Source organism: Rhinatrema bivittatum, chromosome 7 (assembly GCF_901001135.1).
Source record: "Rhinatrema bivittatum chromosome 7, aRhiBiv1.1, whole genome shotgun sequence".
NCBI lineage: Eukaryota > Metazoa > Chordata > Amphibia > Gymnophiona > Rhinatrematidae > Rhinatrema > Rhinatrema bivittatum.
The window spans coordinates 224,332,205-224,355,416 of NC_042621.1; the positions used below are offsets into that span (position 1 = coordinate 224,332,205).

The 23,212-nt window shown below is 44.0% G+C and overlaps 1 protein-coding gene across 1 annotated transcript in view; it reads left to right on the forward strand.

Moving 5' to 3' along the window:
* The window catches only part of MYOF (myoferlin), a 386,224-nt gene that overhangs the window by 169,078 nt on the left and 193,934 nt on the right, over positions 1-23,212 (forward strand). The window contains 6 exon segments of the mRNA XM_029609901.1: positions 804-872; positions 998-1,041; positions 8,180-8,262; positions 10,216-10,257; positions 14,431-14,555; positions 17,514-17,630. Of these exon segments, the coding sequence (XP_029465761.1) occupies positions 804-872; positions 998-1,041; positions 8,180-8,262; positions 10,216-10,257; positions 14,431-14,555; positions 17,514-17,630 (480 nt within the window).

Below are 23,212 nucleotides of genomic sequence, written 5' to 3' on the forward strand. Positions count from 1 at the left end.
TCTGCAGGAGCTTATCCAGCTATGCTAACTGCCCTAACCGCATCTTCCGGCAATGAATTCCAGAGCTTAATTGTGCATTGAGTGCCCCCTAGTCCTTCTCTTAGCTGAAAGAGAGTAAACAACAAATTCACATTTACCTGTTCTAATCTTCTCATGATTTTATAGACCTCTGTCATATTCCCCCTCAGTTGTGTCTCTTCTCCAAGCTGAAAACCCTCACCTCTTTAGCCTTTCCTTATAGGGAAACTGTTCCTTTCCCTTTATCATTTTGTCACCTTTCTCTTTACCTTCTCCAGTGCAACTATATCTTTTCTGAGATGCGGCGACCAGAATTGCACATGGTACTCAAGTTGTAGTCTCACCATTGGAGCAATACAGAGGCATTATGACATTTTACATTTTATTCACCATCCCCTGCCTAATAATTCCTATCATTCTGTTTGCTTTTTTGATTGCCGCAGCACACTGAGCTGACGATTTCAATGTATTATCCACTATGACGCCTAGATCTTGTGTAAACCCTTTTGAAAATTATCTCCTCAATGTTCTGTTTGAAACTAAACAATTGTGTCTGACACTGTTGTCCTTGAGAATCTCCTTGACTTTATACCTAAACTGGCTTGAAGCCAGGGAACTTAAATTCTCAATCTTAGAAATGCTGTAAGATGCCAATACTGCTGTACGGCTTGGCAGACCTAAATGCCAAGACTGAGTAGTTTTTGGGTTTTTGCCATTCGTTTTTTGTTTGCGCATTCTTGCGCCTTTATGTATTTAGCAGCTGATTGGGTTTTCATTCCTTGCAGGTTTGCACAAAAAGAATGGAGAAAAATGCCAACCCTGAGTGGAACCAAGCTGTTAATCTACAAGTCAAGGTTTGCTCTGTGACAATAAGCTTTGAGGCTCAAGCTTTTCCTTTTGAGCTACAGACTTCCCTGACTAAATCCTAAATCATTTAAATGTAACCTTATCTTTTACCTTTTCCTTGTTTGTTTTTCAGTTCCCCTCAATGTGTGAGCAAATAAGATTAACAGTCTATGACTGGTGAGTTAGATCATTAATTGCCATATGCTTAAAATGTCAAGAATATTGTCACACTCTGAATTTTTTAGGAGGTATATTTTGCTCAGTTATTTTTCTCTAGATATTAAATTAGTTTTGAACTGCAGTTCTGTTGATCAAACTAGCTAGAACAGAAGAGGCAGAAGTCCAAACTCTGCAACAGATATAGCTATGAGCATGGCAATCCTATGGTAATGTTATGGCCCTTATTGATTATGGATGTTGATTTTGAATAGAATTACAGCCAAACCTGTGTGTAAGTAAAATCAGATGTTGATAAAGGAGTACAAATCCTGTCTATGTAAAATCTTCTCCCTAAGTCTTCTTGTCCATAAAATCCAAGCATTTTGAGTCTCAGAGGTGGTTTTATTTGACTGGTTTCCCTGTATCTTCAATGCTGTGCTATGACAGAGCCCAGTTATGAGATGTGGCCATTGCTTGCTCAGCACACAATGAGGCTGCAGCAATTGGGCAAAACCCGGCACAAGAATCATTTTGTTCTTAAAATGACAATCTGTGTAGTCAGTTTTTCAAATTCCTAGAATGCAATTTCCTGTTCATACCCCAGATCAGTCCAGATAAGTGGGGTTTGCATCCCCTACCAGCAGATGGAGGCAGAGAACAAAACTTTGAGGCACTGCTACATAACCAAGAGTGCCACCTGCAGTCCCTCAGTATTTCTCTGTCTCCAGCAGATGGTAGAGGTACAAACTGCAGTCTAATAGTTTAGAGGAAAAAAAGAAAAGTGAGATTTAGCTTAGTGTTAGAAGACAGAAGAATTGAAGATGGAGCTCCCAGAGATGTTAGGTTCCTTCATGGACCATCCCTCTGGTTGAGCAGGGAGAACAGGGGATTGGAAATCCCTAGCCAGGCTTGACATTTGATTCCATGGGGAGGGAAAGCCAGGGGTCCTGGTTCCCTCACTCCCCCTGAGGCCCTCTCACCCAGGCTGGCCAGTTGCAGCTTCCAGGAGCACCCAGAATCAGGAAAGTATATCTTTCTTTTGGTCTTTTCTGGATTGCTCAGGAAGTTGTTGCTTTAAGAAGTGAACTTTTGGGGAAATTAAAAAACCAGAAGAAAAAGTTGGGCCTGCTCTGCGTTGGGGTCATTTTGTTGGCTGGGCAACGGGATGAGCAGGGAACCATGCGGCTTGTGCAGTGTTCAGTACCTGAAGCTGGGACAGTGTCTGTTTTTCTCTTCTCAGTCTCTGGTTTATTTTTAGCCATGGGCCACGTTGATTGTGATGCCATCTCCTGCTGAGTATAGGAAAGCCTGTTAGGCCTGTGAGGGGAGGTGATCCCGCCTCAATGCAGCCCTTCTCTGCCCTGCCTGTGCTTCTGGGCCTTTGGAGGCGAGGGAGCCTTGGCACAGGGATCAGGGGGCAGGTGCGCCACACGTGCTGCAGGCCCTGTGCAGGAGGCCTCAGAGGGTGGTGAAAAAGACGGTGGCCATCTTGGCTCCTCGTGGCAGGAGTCTTGCCATTGATGGGGAAGGCAGGGACTCCCCTCCCCTGCTTTCACCTGTGAACCCGAAGTCTGGAGAAAGCGGACGCAGGGGAAGGCCCGGCATCCATGGAGCAGGGGAGACCATGACAGGTTTTCCGCGGATTTTGTTTTATTGCTGCATGAGGCATATCTCGTTAAGAAGGAGTTGGCGGGGTAAGCGGCCAGCCTTACGGACTTCCCGAGGCAAGGCTAAGAAGTCTTGGGGTGAGATGCCTCCGAAGATGGAGGGCATTTTGCGGCTGTTGGGCCTGGATCGATCGTGAGGGGAGGAGGAGGATTCCTCCGAGGATTCGGATGGCGCTGATCCGCATGGTGATGGTCTGCAAGGGGTCCCGCAAGTGGACCAGAGCACTGGTCAGGGCGCGGACCCAGTGGATGGTTTGATGGGTGACCTGAATGCAGATGAGGTCTCTCTGGTGGAAGGGGATGACCCGAGGGTGGTCAGGTTATTCTGTAAGGAGGAGTTGCTGCCTCTCATCCCTCAGGTTCTGGAGGAGCTGGGGATTAAGTTTGTGTAGGAGGATTCCAACAATGAGGGGGTAAACTCGGTGTTGGAAGGGCTGCATGGACTGCTGAGGTCATTCCCTTTGTCAAAGAAGGTGAAAAAGCTGATCGACCGGGATTGGGATTTCCTGGAAGCAGAATTGAAGGTGGTCAGGTCTATAGCCAGGTTGTATCCCCTGCTGGAGGACATCCTAGAGCTGTGGAAGTTGCCAAAGGTGGATGCGGTGGTATTGGCAGTATCAAAGAAAACAACCATTCCTGTGGCAGGGTCGGCAGCCTTGGAGGATGTCCAAAATCGGAAGCTGGAGATCCTGTTAAAGAGGCTATTTGGAGGTCTCTGCTCTGAGCCTTAGAGCTGAGGCCTGCACTAGTCTAAGGCAGAGGGCTTGTTTGTGCTGGATGCAAAAGGCGCAGGAGAAAGCCACAGGGACCCCTGCTGATTCTGGTCAGGATGCTCTGTTGAAAGCAGGAGTGGTCTATGTGGTGGATGCTCTCAATGATGTGCTTTGAACTTTGGCCAGGAATATGGTGTCTGCGGTAGCCGCTCAAAGACTCCTGTGATTATGTAATTGGGTGGCAGATGTTTGGTTGAAGGTGAAGCTTTGTAAAAGCTGATGAAGCATTTGGCAGATTCTAAAGGGAATAGACTGTCTGAGGATAAGAATGGAAATAACTTTCCTATCTCGCACCTGCTTCCATGAGATGAGGAAATTTCGCTCCAACAGAAGCTCTTCCAGTTCTGCACAGAAGCAAGGTTCCGGAAGACAACCGTCCTTCCGAGGCACCCTTAGACTGTCCAGAGATAATTCCGGTCAGGGTTGTGGAGGTGCGAAACCCATCCAGTGAAGGCAGGCCGGTCCACTCCTCCCCGGTGGCTTTCAGAGGAAGGTTGTCCTGGTTTTACGAGGAGTGGACCAGAATCACTTCCGACCAGTGGGTTCTGGAAGTAATAAGAAACAGCTACGCCTTAGAATTTTCTCAACCCTCTCAGAGGACTTTGTAGTGTCCCGTTGCATTTTGCCCATCAAGCAGGCGGCTGTGCGGGATACTCTTCTGCGGCTGCAGCGATTGGAAACCATCATCCTGGTGCTGCAAGAGGAGCATGGTTGGGAAAGGTATTCCATGGTTTCCAAGAAGGAGTGCTCGATTTGGCCCATTCTCGATCTGCAAAGGGTCTACATGGCCTTGTGAGTGCCACACTTTCTGATGGAAACATTGCAGATGGTGATTGCAGTGGTGCACAAGTGGGAGCTTCTGGCCTCCTTGGATCTTATGGAGGCATATCGCCACATTCCCATCAGAGCAGACATCAGAAGTTTCTTTGCTTCACGGTGCTGGGGGAGAATTTACAGTTTTGAGCTCTTCCCTTTGGGCTGGCTACTGTACCAAGAATGCTCATGAAGGTGATGATGGTGGTGATGGTGACCCTCAGAAGAGAAGGGATGCTGGTGCATCCATACCTGACTACTGGCTCATTTGGGCAAAGTCAGAGGTGGAGTGTCACTATTCCGTTTGGTGAGTGACAGAGCATCTGAAGTCCCTTGGTTGGGTGATAAACCTGGCAAAGAGCCATCTGGAACTGTCGCAGTCCTCGCATTATCTGGTAGCACGATTCAACATCTGGTTAGGCAGGGTGTTTCTTACCCCAGAAAGGGTGCTCAAGTTGCAGTCACAAGTGGTTCAGCTGAGGGACGTGCTGTTCCCCAAGGTCTGGGATTTTCTGTAGGTGCGAGGGTCAGTGACTTCTATGCTAGATTTGGTGCCATGGGCATTTACACACAAGAGTCCACTTCAGAAGGCACTCTTGTCCTGTTGGAATCCGTTGTTGGAGGAATTTCAGCTGCTGTTGCTACTCCAGGAAGAATCCAGGTCCAGTTTCTCTTGGTGGCTGTTGCGGCCCAATTTGGAGAAGGGAGTGGATCTGGAAGTTCCGGACTAGGTGACCATGGATGCCAGTCTCAGTGGTTGGGGAGTGATGTGTCAAGAATCGACAGCCCAAGGACAGTGGTCTCTGATGGAAAGTGTCCTGGTCAATCAACCATCTGGAAACAAGAGTGGTTAGGAGGGCGCTGTTTGTTCTTCCTTGGATGTAGGAATGGGCAGTACAAGTTTTCTCTGACAATGTGACGACGGTGGCCTATATCAATAGGCAGGGCAGAACGAAGAGTTGCTTAGTGGCTCAGGAGGTTCACAAACTCTTTGCCTGGGCGGAACTTCACCTAGCGGCTCTTGCAGCCTCTCACGTGGCAGGTATGGACAATGTGCAGATGGATTATCTCAGCAGACAACAGCTGGACCTGGGAGAATGGGAGCTGTCAGCAGAAGCCTTTGCCCTCATTCAGCGCAGGTGGGGCTCACCCCAGTTCGATCTCATGGCAACAAGGAAGAATGCCAAGACGGCCAAGTTTTTCAGCTGCCAGAGGGAGTTTGGCTCTGCAGGGATCAATGCCCTAATTCAGACGTGGCCAGAGAGGCTTCTGCTTTATGTCTTTCCCCTGTGGCCGCTCATAGGTCGGGTGTTGCATCACATCAAGCAGCATCAAGGATGAGTGATCCTGGTAATGCTGGAGTGGCTGTGCTGTCCATGGTTTTCAGATCTAGTTCAGCTAGTGGTAGATGGACCCATTCTGTTAAGCCACCTGAGGGGAGTGCTACATCAGGGACCCACCTTATCTGTTCAGTTGGATTGCTTCTGTCTAGTGGCTTGGCTTTTAAGAGGTGACGCTTCCACTTGAAGGGGTATTCTGAGCCTGTGATTACTATTCTTCTTCAGACTAGAAGATCCTCCACTTCTTTGGCATATATCAGAGTTTGGAGAGTGTTTGAGTCCTGGTGTAGGGTGCATGGCGAGGATCCTTTACAGGCAAACATTGCCCAAGTCTTGGCCTTTTTGCAAGAGGGCTCATCATAGGGTTTAACCTATAATTCTCTCTGGGTTCAGGTGGCAGCTTTGGGTTGCTTCAGAGGAAGGTTGCAGGGATGACCTTTAGCGTCTCATCCAAACTTAGTACATTTCCTTAAGGGAGCAAAGCATTGGCGTCCTTCAGTCCGTAGGATTTGTCCATCCTGGAATCTTAATTTGGTTCTTCGAGTGATGTGTGGTCTTCCTTTTGAGCCTTTGAGAAGAGCTTCTTTGAAGGACCTTACCCTGAAGACTCATATCACCCCAATACTTCAATCTTTACATTGGTTACCAGTCAAATATAGAATACAGTTTAAAATTCTATCCATTATACACTCTCTCATTCATACCCCTAACTCAGTTACTTTATGCACTATCCTCCGCATTTATAAACCTACCAGACACCTAAGGTCAATGGACAAAAATCTTCTTGATATCCCATCACCTCGACAAGCCCGCTTAGATATTACTAGAAAAAGAGCTTTTTCAGTCATAGGTCCCATTTTATGGAATTCATTACCAGACTCCATCAGATCCATACCCAACTCCAAACAATTCAAAAAATCTTTAAAAACACATTTATTTCAAATTGCATTTCATATACCACCCACCAAATAATGCATCATATTCCCAGTTTTGGCACCTGATCCTGATTCTTTTCACTTGCTTTCTGATTTGTTTAAATTACCTATTTTATTTTAATTTTATTTTATGTTAATGAATAATTTTTGTAATTTTTATATTTTCTATAACTAAGTTATCTTTAAGTAACCTTTACTTTAGTTTTTTATTAGTTTTTATCCCTTTTATTTGATATTTGTAAACCGTTTTGATTAAACACTGTTTGTAAAGACGGTATAGAAATATTTTTAAATAAATAAATAAATAAATAAATAAATAAGACAGTGTTCCTGGTGGCAATTTGCTCGGCGAGATGAATTTCTGAGCTCCAAACCTTATCGTGCAAGGATCCATTTTTGTGAATTTCTGATGGTGTCTCGCTACGTGCAGTTCCTTCTTTTTTGCCCAAGGTAGTGTTGACTTTTCATCTCAGCCAGATGGTGGAGTTGCCGGGGTTTTCAAGCCTGACGCCCGATTCTCCCCATGCAAGAGAACTTCTTTTGAATGTGCATCTGGTTTTCCTAAGATATCTCAAGGTGTCTAATGGATTTCAGTTCTCGGACCATCTTTTTGTTTTATTCAGTGGACCAAAGAAGGGTTGCAAGGCGACTAAGAGTATGATTGCTCATTGGTTGAAGGAGGCAATAGTTTTGGCCTATGTTTGTAAAGGTCAGTCGATTGCTAAGGGATTGCAGCTTTTGGGTGGAGTGTCAGTTGGTGTCGCCACAGGAAATTTGTCAAGTAGCAACTTGGTCCTCTTTACACACTTTTACTAGACATTACTGTTTGGATCTCAGGGTCCCAGAGGAGGGCTTTTTTTAGGTGAAAGTGTGCTGCGTGCAGGTCTTTCAGGATCCCACCCAGTGAAGAGGGGCTTGGGTACATCCCACTTGTCTGGACTGATCTGGGGTATGAACAGGAAAGGAAATTTTGGTTCTTACCTGCTAATTTTTGTTCCTGGAATACCACAGATCAGTCCAGACTCCCGGCTCATTATGATTATTTTTCGAAAGAACTCTCCTGATTCTGGATGCTGCTGGTGATGCGGAATTTAAGTTTTGTGCTGCAGAATAAAATTGTATATAGTTCTCATTTGGTTAAGTCTCGAAATTCCTTTTTTCTTGGCCCTAGTTCAGGGGTCAGTTTGGTTGGGAGTTCCAACTTGTTCCCCAGCTCACTTTAGAAGGAGAGATCCTGGAGGTTTGGGGTTAGACATCTTGGCTTGGGTACAGGTCAATACGGAGGGACTGCAGGTGACACACTGGGTTATGTAGCTGTGCCTCAAAGTTTTGTTCTCTGCCTTCATCTGCTGGTAGGGATGCAAAACACACTTGTCTGGACTGATCTGTGGTATTCCAGGAACGAAAATTAGCAGGCAAGTACCAATTTTCCTATAATGAAGATGTAATACATTCAATCTACATGTCATGATGCAAGTATGTGTATTACTTTTGTGTTCCATGAATGGTTGTGTAAAATTAATGTGCATTCCACAAACACATGGCTGTTTCTTATTCAGTAGAATATTTTTTTTTGTTAGACTTCCATTTGGTCATCCTGACAAATTGTTGTGTGATCTTTTGCAAAGGGATCGCCTTACCAAAAACGATGCAGTTGGATCAACCTGTTTAAGTCTCTCCAAAATTGCTGCCTCTGGTGGGGAAATTGAAGGTAAACCTCTTTAATTTGCTCTTATTCTGGAAATAACTGACAATGTACCTTTCTTGTATAATCCCCTCTTCCTCTAGGGCCACCTTCAGAGACCACAGATGGAGGTGAGTGCCACTGCTGCAGCCCTGGAATTGGATAAAGTCCATCAGGGATTGACAGTGGAGACCAGACTGACTCTGGGAGGCACAGGGGAAGACTTACACACAACTCAACACGATCCAATGTCCACCCCAGAGTTGGTTCCAATATGAATTTTATTTATAAATCCAAATGACAGACAGCAGAAAAATAGTAGAATTGTGAATTGAATAGCTGGATACAGTCAAACAGGAAATGAAACAGATTCAGTAAGTTCTCACTCTTCCTGAGCAGGAGGAATATCACCCAACACTTCAGCCCCAAGGCTTTCAGGGCAGCATCATACTTAGACAGCTCATGTACTGGAGCTTTCCCAAGCAAGGAGTTTAACCTTTTTTCTTAGTAGGGTATCCTCCTTCTGGTAGGCCACTAATCCTTTTTTCCAATTTGTAATCTGCCTTGTTCCTTGTTACAGAAATTTTTGGATGCCTCACAAGCCTTCTCTCTTCTCAGGACTCTATAAAGACAAAACCCAACAGATGCTTGGGGGCATCCTATATAGACTCTCACTTAAACCCTTTCCCTGTGGAGGGAAGGTACCTCCTCTGGTTTCTTACCTTATCTCCTACATTATATCATCCTTTGCAGCACCAATTCTCTATATCCCTTTTGCACCCCTTCCTTAATAGAGAGGAAGCATGCAGCTTGCAAGAGCTCTGGACTTACACAGAACTCACTGACCTCTTCCTGAACTCTGGATAGCAAGAACCTTCTAGAACACGTTAATGACCCTAAGTAGAGTTGCACTTGCATTTTAATAAACTTAATGCAAATATGGAAAAGAACTCTGGGTTAGACTTTTTTTTCCTAGTCCATTCAGTGCTGATGAAAGGGGTTCTGGTGACAGCCCGGAAACCCGAAGTATTTCACTTACCTGAAGCACAGGTGGTGGCAGCAGACCCATTGAAAGAAATTTTAGTTTTCCCCTTCAGATAACCCACCTGAGCTTTATTCTAGGTGGTCATAACCACACTATCACTGGTGCTGGCCTTAGTGTTTTTGCAAACATTGGCAACAATTGAATTTGTCCCCTTCATTTAAAAAATCTTCAGGGGAAACTACACACATCTTATTTTAACTTTAATACTAAATTCTTTTAATTTCATAGTCTAAAATTCTTTTAATGCTTAGCTTCACTTATATAACTTGTTCATTTATTGTATTTACTACATTTTGAAATCCATTTCTAGAAATAACCAGGTAATTGTATGAACAGATGCTTTTTGCAATAACTTTTTGACAGCTTTATCATTCATTTTTCTAAATATATTATTTAATTTTAGGGACCCTGGTGCAATTGTATTTTTTTTTTTAAACTGCTACTTGTTAGACTTGAGTGACTACACAAACTTCCGCCAATGCTGCTCTGACAGTATGATTTGTTCTTGTTCTAAGTAAACCTTTTTAAGGAGGTGAAGGATAACTCCATTTTATGTGCAGATTTAATCAGTCTGTTGCTGTCCGTCAACAACTATCAGCAGTGTTTGTGTTTGGGATTTCCTTAGTCATGTGGATAATTAAATGCTGAAAAATAGACTGAGATGACCAATTCATGTAGACCATCAAGGCATTTTCAGGACTATGGATCTTTTGTCACTACTAACCTGTGTTGAATTTAATCTGGTGAGAGACCACAGTGTATCCATGTGTGTCAAAATTTTATTTATTTTTGTTGTTGTAGTAGGTTGAAGTGCTCATAATGGGTTCCCCTCCCCCATCCCCATCTCTATGGTATTCATCTTCTAGAGATGAGCTTTATTTTAATTTTGTAAATGTGTTTTAATTTGTCCTTTCCTGGTTGTCTTTTTGCAATAGACTCTGAGTCTTCGGGAAGTGGGGATGGTTCATCATATGCAGGTTTATATCTTGGTGTGTTATATGATCTTCTATCCATTGCCCACACTGTTTACATTTTTTGCTTTCCATATACTATATATATATATATATAGTGCCTTGGCCATTTCACAAAAAACGCTAATGCTCCTAAAACCTTGACAGTTATTCTGTCTAAAGATGAAAGAGGTCACTATTGTTCCCTAGAATTTATATTGTCTCCAAGGAACAATGGGTTTCCCCTAAAATCTTAAAAAGAAATCAAGAATGTTTGCTGCTTTAATCCCAGAGACTGGACCAAAATAGTTGCTGTCCATCCAAGAATCCTAGAAATTGTTTTACTGATTTATATTTGTCATCCTTTAGAAAGTATAATCTCTGAGCATTAACAAAGAAACTGGCAACTGCAACAGCAGAAAGTAGTAACTACAGTCATTACAATAAGGCATTCTGGAGGCCATATGACTTGGATCACTTGCCTCATACTCAACCAACTGGATTGAAAGTTTCAATCTAAGGGTTTAATAGATATTTTTTAATGAGGTATTCTTAAAGATAACAGGAACACAGTGTTGGCACTGGAAAGTATTTGCAATTATTTCAGTGCTGCTCATGCATGATTGTGCTTGCTCAGTTTCACTTGCCATGTGTCCTGGCATTTCATCTTACAGTTTGATTTGGGGAATGGCTTGAAAGTCCTTGTCATATGAGCTGCTGTAAAAAAAAATTCTACCATAAATAATTGCTTATAGGATTTAGTAGATAATGTGGTTATCACTGATGTGAATAGAATAGTGGGAGAAAATAACCAATTTTGACTTTCTATAGAAGCTTTTGCATTAAAAATTCAAGTCCAGGAAACAGACTTAAGAGTTAAAAGCTTCCCTTTATTTGCATGATTACTTTCACCTTTTAATTCCAAATTCAGTAACCTTGCCGATGTGAGGTCCAAGAAAAACATTGAAAAAATTGATCTATCTCCATATGGCATGGCCCAATTCAAAAAAACTCCATGAAAGGGCCACAGATACATTCACTAGGGGTGTGCAGGAATAAAAAAATTGTTTTCGTTTTTCGGTTCATTTTAGGGAGGGGTTTTTCCCCTCAAAACTTTGGTTCATGAAATGTTTGATTAATTTCATTTGTGTAAATGCCCCCTAAGAAAGACCCAAAAAAAGAAAGCCGAGCCTCCCGTCTCATTCCCACCCACCTTATCCTTTCCACCCAGAAAAATGCTGAGGCCAGGATCCTCCCAGGCCCTCCATTTACCTGGTCTGGTGGAGATCTACCAGTGAGGCCTAGACCAGGGCCCACATCTGATGCCGTGCTTCAGGCCCGGATGCTGGGTCCCAACTCCTCGGTCTTGGCCTAGGGACAGGCCCAGGTCTTTCAGCTCTGTCAACACTATCCTCTTCTTTCTTCTTTCTTCTTTAAACTGATGCCATGCACTGGAGTCGTGCCAGAGTTAATTAACTCTGGTACATTCAGCCCAGCGAATAGCATCATTTTGACTTGCAGCAATGCTGTACAATACCATACATCAAAATGACACCGTCCGCTGGGGTGAATGCCCAGGCTGCAGCATTGGGCCTAGGTCCAGGCTCCAGCCAAGGCCCGAGCAACAGGATCCAGCCAGGACCTCGGATACCCGATGGACCAGTTAAGTGACTGATCGAGGGGCTCTGGTTTCAGCCATGGCTCCAGGATTAGCCCAGGCCTAGGCCAAGAAACCCCTTCATACTCAGGCCTAGGCCACGGTCCTTATTCATCATGTTTTTGAAATTTGTTTAAAACAAATGCACATCCCTAATATTCACCTCTTGGTGTGAAGTGAAGGCTTATTATGATTAGAGAGACCTTCAGCTACTGCTTTTTATAGGTGTTATACACTGTTGGTTACTAAAAGAAAGTGAAAATAAGGCTCTTTAATTCATTTTATTCATGTGAAAATATGGTTTGGGCTGACTGGAATTCACTTAAATATCCTCATTGCTACAACACTGCCCACTGTTTTCCCTCTTTCCACTGATGACATGACAGTTAAAAAACGCGATAAACAGAGCCCCAAAGTTCTCTCTCCTTGATTTGGAATGTATGAAATTGGGGGGGGGGGGGGGGAATGAGGGTAAATTTCATATTTTCTGAGAAGAGGATATGAAGAAACTGCAGGGGAAATGCAGGACACATCATGTAAGCCAACTCCACGCTGAGTGTTTAATGCTTACCCGCTTGCTTTGGTGTTGCTGATGCACTTCCAGTCTCTCCTTTGCATTTTCTTCTGCACATACTTTTCCAGCAATTTTAAAGAGAGTATTTTTCTCATGATTGCATACACACGAGCCCCTCAAGGCAGCAGCAGCAGTGGGGCCATTTGAAGAATCTACAGTGGATTACAAATTAAGTAACTGCTGTCAGGGCAGCCTTGCATGTCATGTCATGCAGCATTTCTGTGTAGCTGGTGTGACAGTTGACTTTTTTTAAATGTATAAACCATGTTTCCCATCGCTCCCCATAGGTGACTAACACTGTTACCTTCCTTATTTAACTTTCCCTCAAATAAGTTAAAATTCCATCCCTGAATGATATTCTTTGAATTGAAGTTGCTGTCTTCCCTGATAGCTTGCAAGCTCCATTTGCCTCATCAAGTGGCAGCTCCAGGAACACAAACCTTGATTATTTTTGTATGAAGGAAACTATAAATTTCTCTTGTACATTGCTCAGGAAATCAGAGAGAAAACAGCGCTGTACAGCTGCAAGATACATTACATCATAACTGACTTGTTGAAGAACCGCATGAAAACCCCATTCATTATCTCTCTCTGTTGCATTTTATTTGACACACAGGAAACCTGCCAATAAAATGAGTGCAGGTAAAATATATCTATGAAATATTGTTTACTAGAGACAGGTTTCATTGCTAACAAGGAGTCTTCACAAACGTATACATAGGTTTTTACATTACTACAATTTATAATCTGATGTGCAGAAAAATATTCTCTGAAAAATCTGTCATCCTATTATGTAATTCTATGCAATTATTAAAAAAAAAATTTTGATCTGAGTGCCAGTCTTCAGGTGTCCCAATAGGAGAGAGAAAATCCTGTCCGAGGATAGCAGTACAATATTTTTTAAAATGAATTCCCAAGCTTGCATTTCTTAGTTGGTCCAAATAATTGCTCTGTAAAAGGCTTCGGTTGAGGCACTTCTCCAGAATTAAGGTAAGTGAAATTTTTGATTCCCATTCTCTCTTTGCTGTCAACACAAATATTAACATGCTGGATTTTGCTTGAAAATGAGTGGAAATGTTAGGGACCACGTTTCCTTCAGCAATGACCTGGGTATCTTTCCGTGAAACACACCTGATTTGTCAAACTAGGCTCAGCACTAAAGCCTAGCAAATGCCGCAGGATGAGCTGCCGTCTATACTGCAGCAGAAATATCACTGTTTTTTCCTTCATTAACCAGTGTTGGTCACACCCAAGTACAGCATGTTCTGCCTCCTCACAGCTTACATTAAGAGAAGCCTATGACCTCTGTGTCCGTTATTAAGGACCCTCCTAAACCTCTTTGTAGCTTTTCACAGTGGCAGTGCCAGAATTCTAACTGTGCAGCTGAAGCAGCTTGTTCCACCACTAACACCACGCGATTTGCAGTTCAGGCAAAAGAACTCCGAGCTTCCAAACTTTTGAAAAAGTTTGGTATTTAACTTGCACTGAAGTAGCAACATGGCAACTTATTTGCGTCTGAGAGCTTTCTTTCTCTAGTGTGTAGACTCTTGTATTTTAAAACTCATACCAGTGGCTGCCACTGTTTGGTTTCATTTAATTGTGAACTAAAAGGAAGGGCATCTGTGTGTTAAATATATGTTAAAATTGTTCACGTAAATGAAATTTTGATCGCAGGAACCTGGTATAAGTTCATTTTATTCTGTGAGTTCGTGAATATATAAAATGTTTTTCTGAACTAATCTTGGTGAACAAAAAGGCTTAAATTTTGATGTTTTGTAAAAGTGAAAACAATTAGTTTTACATCTTTTTTTTTTTTTTTTTTTTCTTTTAAATTTCTAAACAAAAACCATGGAATAAAATATTCTTGCACATCTAACACCACATATTTGAGATTGGTTTCATTGCATTTAAATGTTTATATTTGGCATGTCAGGCTGTCATTTAACATTTTTTTCTATTTTACTCTTAGTGGTTTTGGGAGAAAAAGAAGTGGGCTTTCTACCAACATTTGGGCCTGCTTACTTAAATCTTTATGGAAGTCCAAGAGAATACACTGGATTTCCTGACCCCTACGACGAATTAAACTTTGGCAAGGTTAGTTCCTTTGCTCTTTCATATGACCTACAAAAGCAATGCTAATAGAATGGAACAGTTAGCCTTGTCCCCCCAAAAAATCCTTTGCTTTTACTTGTATTATATGGTCTGTATGTAAACTATTAGGTAGATCTTTAGCTTTCATATCTGTGTGCTGTTCATCCACAGTGATATACTCATATTACATTAAATTTTATTATTATTGCATTACATTATTGATTCTGGGATTACAGTCTATAGGGAGTAGGGGTGTGCATTCGTTTTCGACGTATTGTGAATCTGCAATGTATATGCCATATTTGTTGTATTCGTGGGGGTTCCGAAACGTATGGCGAGCCCCCAGGAATACAACGGATCACCAACGAATAGGCCCCCCACCCTCCTGACCCCCCCCCCCCCCAAGACTTGCCAAAAGTACCTTGTGGTCCAGCGGAGTTCCGGGAGCGATCTCCTGCACTCGGGCTGTGGGGCTGCCGGTATTCAAAATGGCGCCGATAGTCCCTGTGACATAGTAAGGGAAAGGCTATCGGCGCCATTTTGAATACTGGCAGCCGACGACCCGAGTGCAGGAGATCGTTCCCGGGACCCTCGCTGGACCACCAGGGACTTTTGGCAAGTCTTGGGGGGGACAGGAGGGTGGGGGGTTGTAGATAAATAACTTAAAAGGGTTTGGATTGGGTTTTTTGGGGGGAACGAATGCATTTTTGACATATGAACAGATCGGGGGCCCCCGAGAATGGATGCAATGGATTTGGGCCCCTACGAATCCAAATCCCGAATGGGACGAATCCGTCCCTGCTGCACATCCCTAATACAGAATGCCGTTGGTGAAGCCCACGTACTTGATCTTGGTTTCTAACCTTTTAATTTTTCAAGCCATTTGCTTCAAGTGAAAGTAAGTACTGCTGCTTCGGTAACTTTATGAATGTAAGTGCTATAGCATAACTAATGGAAAAATCATATTAGACATAGGGTATGTTTTTAAAGGCGTAGTCAGAATCTGTGCATGTATGTGGGTAGATTGACCAAATTATCTGCACAAGGGGATTTAAAGTTGCTTCAAAGAATGGATATGTGTTTGCCACATTAAACAAACAAAAAAAGCTGTATTCCAGAAGGGCCTGATTAGAAACTGCAGTGATCCATAAAAATTTGCATAATGTATACACCCAGTAGGCATGCAGATAACATGCATAATTTACGCCATTGTTTTATATTATGTAATGCGTGTGTGTACTTGCAGACACCCAAAGAGCTGATTTTCATAAACAGCGTACATGGGGCTGGCCTGGTGGCTCCATGGTAGTGCCGAGCAGATTTCCAGCTCAGGTCTTCCACTTTCAGGTTGGCCAGGGCTCAGGATGCAGTGGAGGGGAGGGGCGGGAGCACTGTAGGTCACATTGCAACGGTGACACTGGATTTAGGTCCCATGATTGTGGAGTTCTTTCTGGAAGGATCACTGGTGTATGTCCTCCAGCTCAAGACTGTCATTGTAAGTTGGAAGGGGGTATAAAATAGAGGAAATATCCTTGGGCAGTTGCAAATGAAGGTTCATGGCTTTGTAGCCTAATGGAGGCAGGTTCTGATTGAGCTGAAGGTATGAAAGAATAGGAGAAAGCTGCAGGATATAATGGACGATGGCTGTGGGTGCCTTGTGTTTGAAAATCAGGGTAAGGCTGAAAATTTCCCGCATGCATTCAGATGCCCTATTGAAAATCTACCCCATGCTGTTTACTTTGCCAAACAAAAAGCCAGCCTTGATCATTCTTTTCCTGACTAAGAAGAAGGAATTTTGATAAGCATAATATATATATATAATGCTTAATACATTGTGTGCCTCATACTACTATGGATTGTATAATTGTATTTGTAAGGATTTCTTTGAAAAGCCTTGAGTTGAATAAATGTAGCAAAACAATAACTTTGTATAGAAGAAGAAGAAGCAATAACACGAGCAAGTTGCTCTAACCCAAAAGTCATTTCCAGAGAGATCCTTTTATCTGCAAATATTTATTCATTTATGTTGTAAAATGGTATCTCATTTTTTAGTTACAAACAGCAAGGAAATAAATCTCATAACAGCTGCAAGATACTTAATGCAGTTCATGTCATACTTTTATTGTATCTTAATTTTGCACGTGTTAGTAATAGAGAGAAAATGATGTTTTCCAGATGTAACCCATACATCAGTTTTAGCAAACTATACTTGGGTCATGCACCTTGCAGCATTAGCAGACTGAGGTGAATCAGATGGCAAGGTAGCAAAATCAAGAGTCCTTTATTGTAGTGATTTTTATTTTACTCCTATCATAATGGTGCAAAAGGCTAAGTAAACAGGAGCTCTGTAGCCAATCCTTATTGGCACTCGGTGCAGGAATCACACTCAATCCATGTAAAGTAGAAATAAGGACCGAACAACCAAAACTGGAATTGGAGGAGATTATGGGAAAACTAGGTAGTGTGGCTATAATTAAAGGTGCACAACTGAATTTCAAAAGAATGTGTTGTAATGAAAGGCAGGAAATAAGTTGCTATTGAAAGAAATCTAGAGCTTGATTTACCAAAACGTTTCTCCTATTCTGTCTATGGGGTGGGGGGGGGGGGGGGCACTTAGTAAATCAGACTCCTAGTTTCCTGAGGCTTACATTTCAAGTCTGTGCACATTTCTAATATTACTTCTAGCAGCCCTCCGAGCTCACCAATTATGCTTTTCAGATACCATTTTAGCAGCATTACAGCGTTATCTAAGTAGTTCTTGCTCTGGTCCTTCCAAGAGCTTCTGAAACACGAATATGAATGGACAGGCACTGCCGTCAACCCTAACTGAGAGCTTTCTTGGATCAGCATGGTATTTCCCACTGATTATATCATATATTAAGGAGAACCATCATGTTTTGTGGATTTCGGATATTCAGTTTGTTTGTTTTTTAAAGAATGTCTCTCTTGGTTGCATTACAGGGCGAAGGTGTGGCCTATAGAGGAAGAATCTTGGTTGAGTTAATTACTAAACTTGAAGGGTCAGCCACACCAAACAAGATTGAGGATATTCCCAGTGATGATATACTTGTTGTGGAGGTAATTTCTGGTGGACTGCTCTTGTAAGTGTGGTTAATGTGTACTTGATTGTCAGCCAGTCATCTTTCTCCATGTATTAGAATTACACACAATATTTAGAGAGCAAGGGGTGGCAGGGGTCTCCTTTATGATGACATGTTCCTATACTTAAAAGCCACATTTGGATTTTAGATATGATTGATTACATGCCTTTCAAACCAAGATCAAAGCAAGTTACATTTCAGACGCAGTATGTGTTTTCCCATCGCACAAGATATATACACTCTTGAAGCAATGAAGGGTCGAGTGCTTAATCTAAGGAATGTCAGTGGGAGAAGCAGGATTTGAACCCTGGCTTCCCTAGTTCCCAGCCCACTTCCATACTCCTCCTTTAACAGCATACTTGCAGTACATACAATTATGTTTTGCACTGTGAAAATGGAAGATGTAATATAGCAAACTGACAAACTGAAGAGTTAACAAATCACCAGGGCTGGATAGTATTCAGCAGTGGCGTAACATGAGTGGGCAGGCCCAGTACTGCTAGGTGTGCACTCCCAGTGGAGCAGCGGTCAAAAAGGAAGAGTTCTGCAAGGCCACTGATGGCTCTCAACCCACCAGTGGCCGGGAAGAGAATGAGGCCCAGGAGACTGCCAGTGGACCCCATCCCACTGGCGGTCAAGAAGAGAACATCACCAGAAGAGAGCCCATTCTGCTACTCTATCGTGTGTGGGCCCTATGAAATTCAAAACTCTTGCGGCTAGCACTTCCTCTATGCTGATCTCATGATGCGCGTGATCAGCATAGAGGAAGTGCTAACCACAAGACTTTGAATAGTGCAGGAGCTGGCACATGAGGAGGAGCAGCAGAATGGGCTCCTGATGGGGAGATTGCCTGGGTTTTGTGTCTGACAATAAATGGGAACCTGCCTGGGAAGGTAGGTGTTGGTGTGAATTGGAAATTGGAGTCTGCCTGGGTGTATGTGTGTGAATGGGAGCCTGTGTGGGGTGGGGTATGGGTGTGAATGGCAGGCTACCTGGGGGGGTGGGGGGGATGTGACTGGGAGCATGCCTAGGGGTAGGAAGTGTGAATGGGAGCCTGCCTGGGGGGTTTATATGTGTGTATAAGAGACATGTGGGAGTGGAGAAGCTGTGTGTGTATGAGAGAGAGAGAGCATGTAGGAGTCAGGCCCTGTGATTATGTGAGGGGAGCATATGTGTATGGATGTGGGAGCCTGCATGTGAGAGAGAAAGCATGAGAGTGGGAGCCTCTGTGTGGGGAGTGGCCACCTGCTTGTGTACGTGTGTGTGTGAGCCTACATGTGAGAGCCTGTATGCTTGTGTGGAAATCTGAACCTATGTGTGAGAGAGAATGTAAGAGTGAGAGGGAATGGGAGACAGCATGTGAGAGAGAGAGAGAGAGTGTGTGGTGTGTGTGTGTGTGTGTGTGTGTGTGTGTGTGTGTGGGTGTGTGTGTGTGTGTGTGTGTGTGTGTGTACGTGTGTACCTGCATGTGAGAGAGAATATAGAAAGACATGGTTTAATGGAACAAAGTCAGCATGGCTTTACCCAAGGCAAGTCTTGCCTCACAAATCTGCTTCACTTTTTGAAGGAGTTAATAAACATGTGGATAAAGGTGAACCGGTAAATGTAGTATACTTGGATTTTCAGAAGTCTTCAGAGCCAAGGCCGGGTCCTTCAGGTCTTCAACCACCCTTATGACACCTCAACAGACACCGATGATTTGCCCTCACCACCTTCACCCACTGAGAGTAGGAAGCGTTCTCCCCAGAGGACCTCTCCTTTATAAATTTTGTGAAGGAAATGTCTGAATTGGTCGCTTTTCAATTGTAGACTGAGGAAGATGTTAGGCACCAGATGATGGAATTACTCCAATTCCTGGATGCCCCCAAGGTAATCACCTCTATTCCCATCCATCAGGTCCTTCTTGATCTTCTTAAGAAGAACTGGGAACATCCTGGATCAATTGCTCCAGTATATAGAAAAGCTGACACCATCTATTTGGTGCAATCAGCCCCAGGTTTTCAAAAATCTTAGCTTGATCACCACTCCGTTGTTGTAGATTCTGCACAAAAAAAGGGCAAAAAGGTCCAAACCTCACTCTTCTGTTCCTCCTGGAAAGGAACAGAAGTTCCTTGACAACATCGGTCGCAGAGTATTTCAAGGGGCCATGCTCATCTCCCGAATTGCAGCCTACCAGCTTTATATGACCCAATATAACAGGGTCATCCTTAAGCAGATACAGGACTTCTCAGACTCCCTGCCTCAGCAATTTCAAGAACAATTACAAACCCTAGTTAATAAGGGTTTTGAGGCAGGCAAGCATGAGATTTGAACATCTTATGACATTTTTGACACTTCCACAAGAATGTCTGTCTGCAGCTGCCATTTTGGCTAGGTGATGGGCCTGGCTCAAGTCTTCTGACCTTCGCCCAGAAGTTCAAGACCGATTATCCGACCTGCCTTGTGTCGGAGATAAACTGTTTGGCGAGCAGATTCAGCGGACGGTAGCAGAATTAAAAGACCATCATGAGACCCTTTGATGCCGTCTGACTTCTCTTCAAAACAGCCTTTTAGAAAGGATTCTAAGAAGTCATTCTTCCGCCCGAAGAAGTCTTACCCGCCACCATCCAGATCCCGTGCCACGAGACCTTATCAAAAACCACAGTCTCGTCAAGCCCGAAAACAAAAACCACAACAGCTCCTCAACCAGTACCTGCTTCAGGTTTTTGACTTTCATTTTGAGAGCAGCAGCCAAATTCCTCTCCCCCACATACCAGTAGGGAGTCGATTGTGCCACTTCCACAACATATGGCAGTCAGTCACCTCCGACTAATGGGTATTAGCAATCAATTCTCAGGGTTACCATCTGAACTTTCTCGCTCTACCACCAGATTCCCCACCTCTACAGACGTGGACAACATCCGATCACTCCATTCTTCTGGATCAGGAGGTCTCCCTCCTTCTCCAGTCAAGAGCGATAGAACCCGTACCATACTCCCAGCAAGGCCTAGGGTTCTACTCCTGGTACTTCCTAATCCCCAAAAAATCGGGAGGCGTCCGTCCTATTCTAGACTTACGGGCTCTGAACAAGTACCTTCAACGAGAAAAGTTCAAGATGGTCACCTTGGGATCGCTTCTACCTCTTCTACAAAGAGGAGACTGGCTCTGCTCTCTCAACCTCCAGGACGCCTACACCCACATTGCAATAACTCCAGCTCATCACAAGTACCTGAGGTTTCTAGTAGGCCCCCAGCACTATCAATATCGAGTGCTCCCGTTCGGCCGAGCATCTGCGCCACGAGTCTTTATCAAATGCCTTGTAGTTGTCGCAGCCTTTCTCAGAACCCAGGGTGTCCATGTCTACCCCTACCTAGATGATTGGTTAATCAGGGCTCCCACTTACTAAGCTGCTCTGTCGTCCCTCAATCTAACCTTACACACTCTAATTTCGCTAGGATTTCTCATCAATTACAAAAAATCCTACTTGGTCCCATCTCAAACCTTATCATTCATTGGGGCAGACTTGGACACCTTACAGGCAAACACTTTCTTACCTCGACAACGGGCACTGACTCTTGCATCCCTTGCTCACCAGCTGCAGTCTCAGCACTCCGCGACTGCACGCCAATTTCTCGTGCTCCTGGGACACATGGCATCCTCAGTCCATGTCACACCAATGGCCAGCTTGGCCATGAGAGTCACGCAGTGGACTCTGAGGTCTCAATGGACTCAAGCTATTCAGCCTCTGTCGGCCATTGTACAAGTCACCGACTCACTCAGTCTGTCTCTCGCCTGGTGGAAGAATCAGACCAATCTCTTCCACGGATTACCCTTCCAGGTTCCAAATCCTCAAATTATTCTCACCACCGATGCTTTTAACCTTGGGTGGGGAGCCCATGTAGCCCATGTAGCTCTTGGTCGGTCTCCAGAGGAAGTCAAACACCAAATAAATTTCCTGGAACTTCAAGCAATCAGATACACTCTCAGGGCATTTCAGGATCGCCTCTCAAATCAAGTCATCCTGATTCAGACGGACAACCAGGTGGCCATGTGGTACATCAACAAACAGGGAGGCACAAGCTCCTTCCTTCTGTGTCAGGAAGCTGCACAGATTTGGGCGGAAGCTCTCTCCCGTTTGATGTACCTCAGAGCCACCTGGTTGCCAGCAGTGGACAATGTCCTAGCAGACAAGCTGAGTCGTGTGTTTTTCAACTGCACGAGTGGTCTCTCAACCCCTCAATAGCGGACTCCATCTTCCAACAATGGGGATATCTTTGCATAGACCTCTTTGCGTCCCCAGAGAACTGCAAAGTGGAGAACTACTTCTCTCTCATTCGCAACAATCTCTCTCAACCCAGAGACGCATTCTCCCTCTCTTGGGCAAATGGTCTGCTCTACGCATTCCCTCCACTCCCTCTTCTCTCGAAGACTCTCGTGAAGTTGCGTCAGGACAAGGGAACCATGATCCTGATAGCACCTCACTGGCCACACCAAGTGGGGTTTCCAATACTTCAGGACCTCTCCATCTGCAGGCACATTCCTTTGGGAAAGGACCCGCTTCTGATCACTCAAAACAACAGGTGCCTGCGACATCCCAATCTTCAAGCCTTGTCCCTGATGGCATGGATGTTGAAAAGTTAATCCTTCAGCCACTTAACCTTTCTGAGCCAGTTTCCCGTATCCTGATTGCTTCACGGAGGCCTTCCACGAGAAAAGCTTACTCTTACACGTGGAAAAGGTTCATGTCATGGTGCTCTTCTCAGTCCCTTGACCCCTTTTCCTGTCCAATCCCAAAATTTTTGGATTATCTTTGGCATCTATCAGAGTCAAGTCTTAAGACTTCCTACATTAGAATGCATGTCAGTGTGGTAGCCGCCTTCCATAAAGGTATAGGGGATGTTTCTATATCAGTACACCCCCTGGTAACACGTTTCTTGAAGGGTTTGCTTCACATCAAGCCTCCACTATGTCCTCCGGCCCCTTCTTGGGACCTTAATCTCGTTCTCGGTCAGCTCATGAAACCACCTTTCGAGCCTCTTCACTCCTGTGACCTCATATACCTCACATGGAAAGTGATTTTCCTTTTGGCTATAGCTTTAGCTCACAGAGTTGTGAATTGCAGACCCTAGTTACCTATCCGCCTTACACTAAACTTCTGCAGGACCGGGCAGTACTCTGCACTCACCCGAAATTCTTATCTAAGGTAGTTTCGGATTTTCATCTTAACCAATCCATCATACTACCTACCTTTTTTTCAAGGCCCCATGCCAACCCAGGAGAACAGGCTCTGCATACACTTGACTGTAAATGGGCTCTAGCGTTTTACTTAGACTGTACAGCTGCCCACAGAGAAAACACTCAATTGTTCGTCTCTTTCCACCCTAACAAGTTAGGGAAGCCTGTGGGTAAGCAGACTCTCTCCTTCTGGTTGGTGGATTGCATAACCTTCTGCTATCAACAAGCAGGCATTCCTTTTCAAGACCGTGTTAAAGCACACTCTGTGAAGGCCATGGCGACTTCAGTAGCACACCTACGATCGGTACCGCTTCCTGATATTTGCAGGGCTGCCACCTGGAGTTC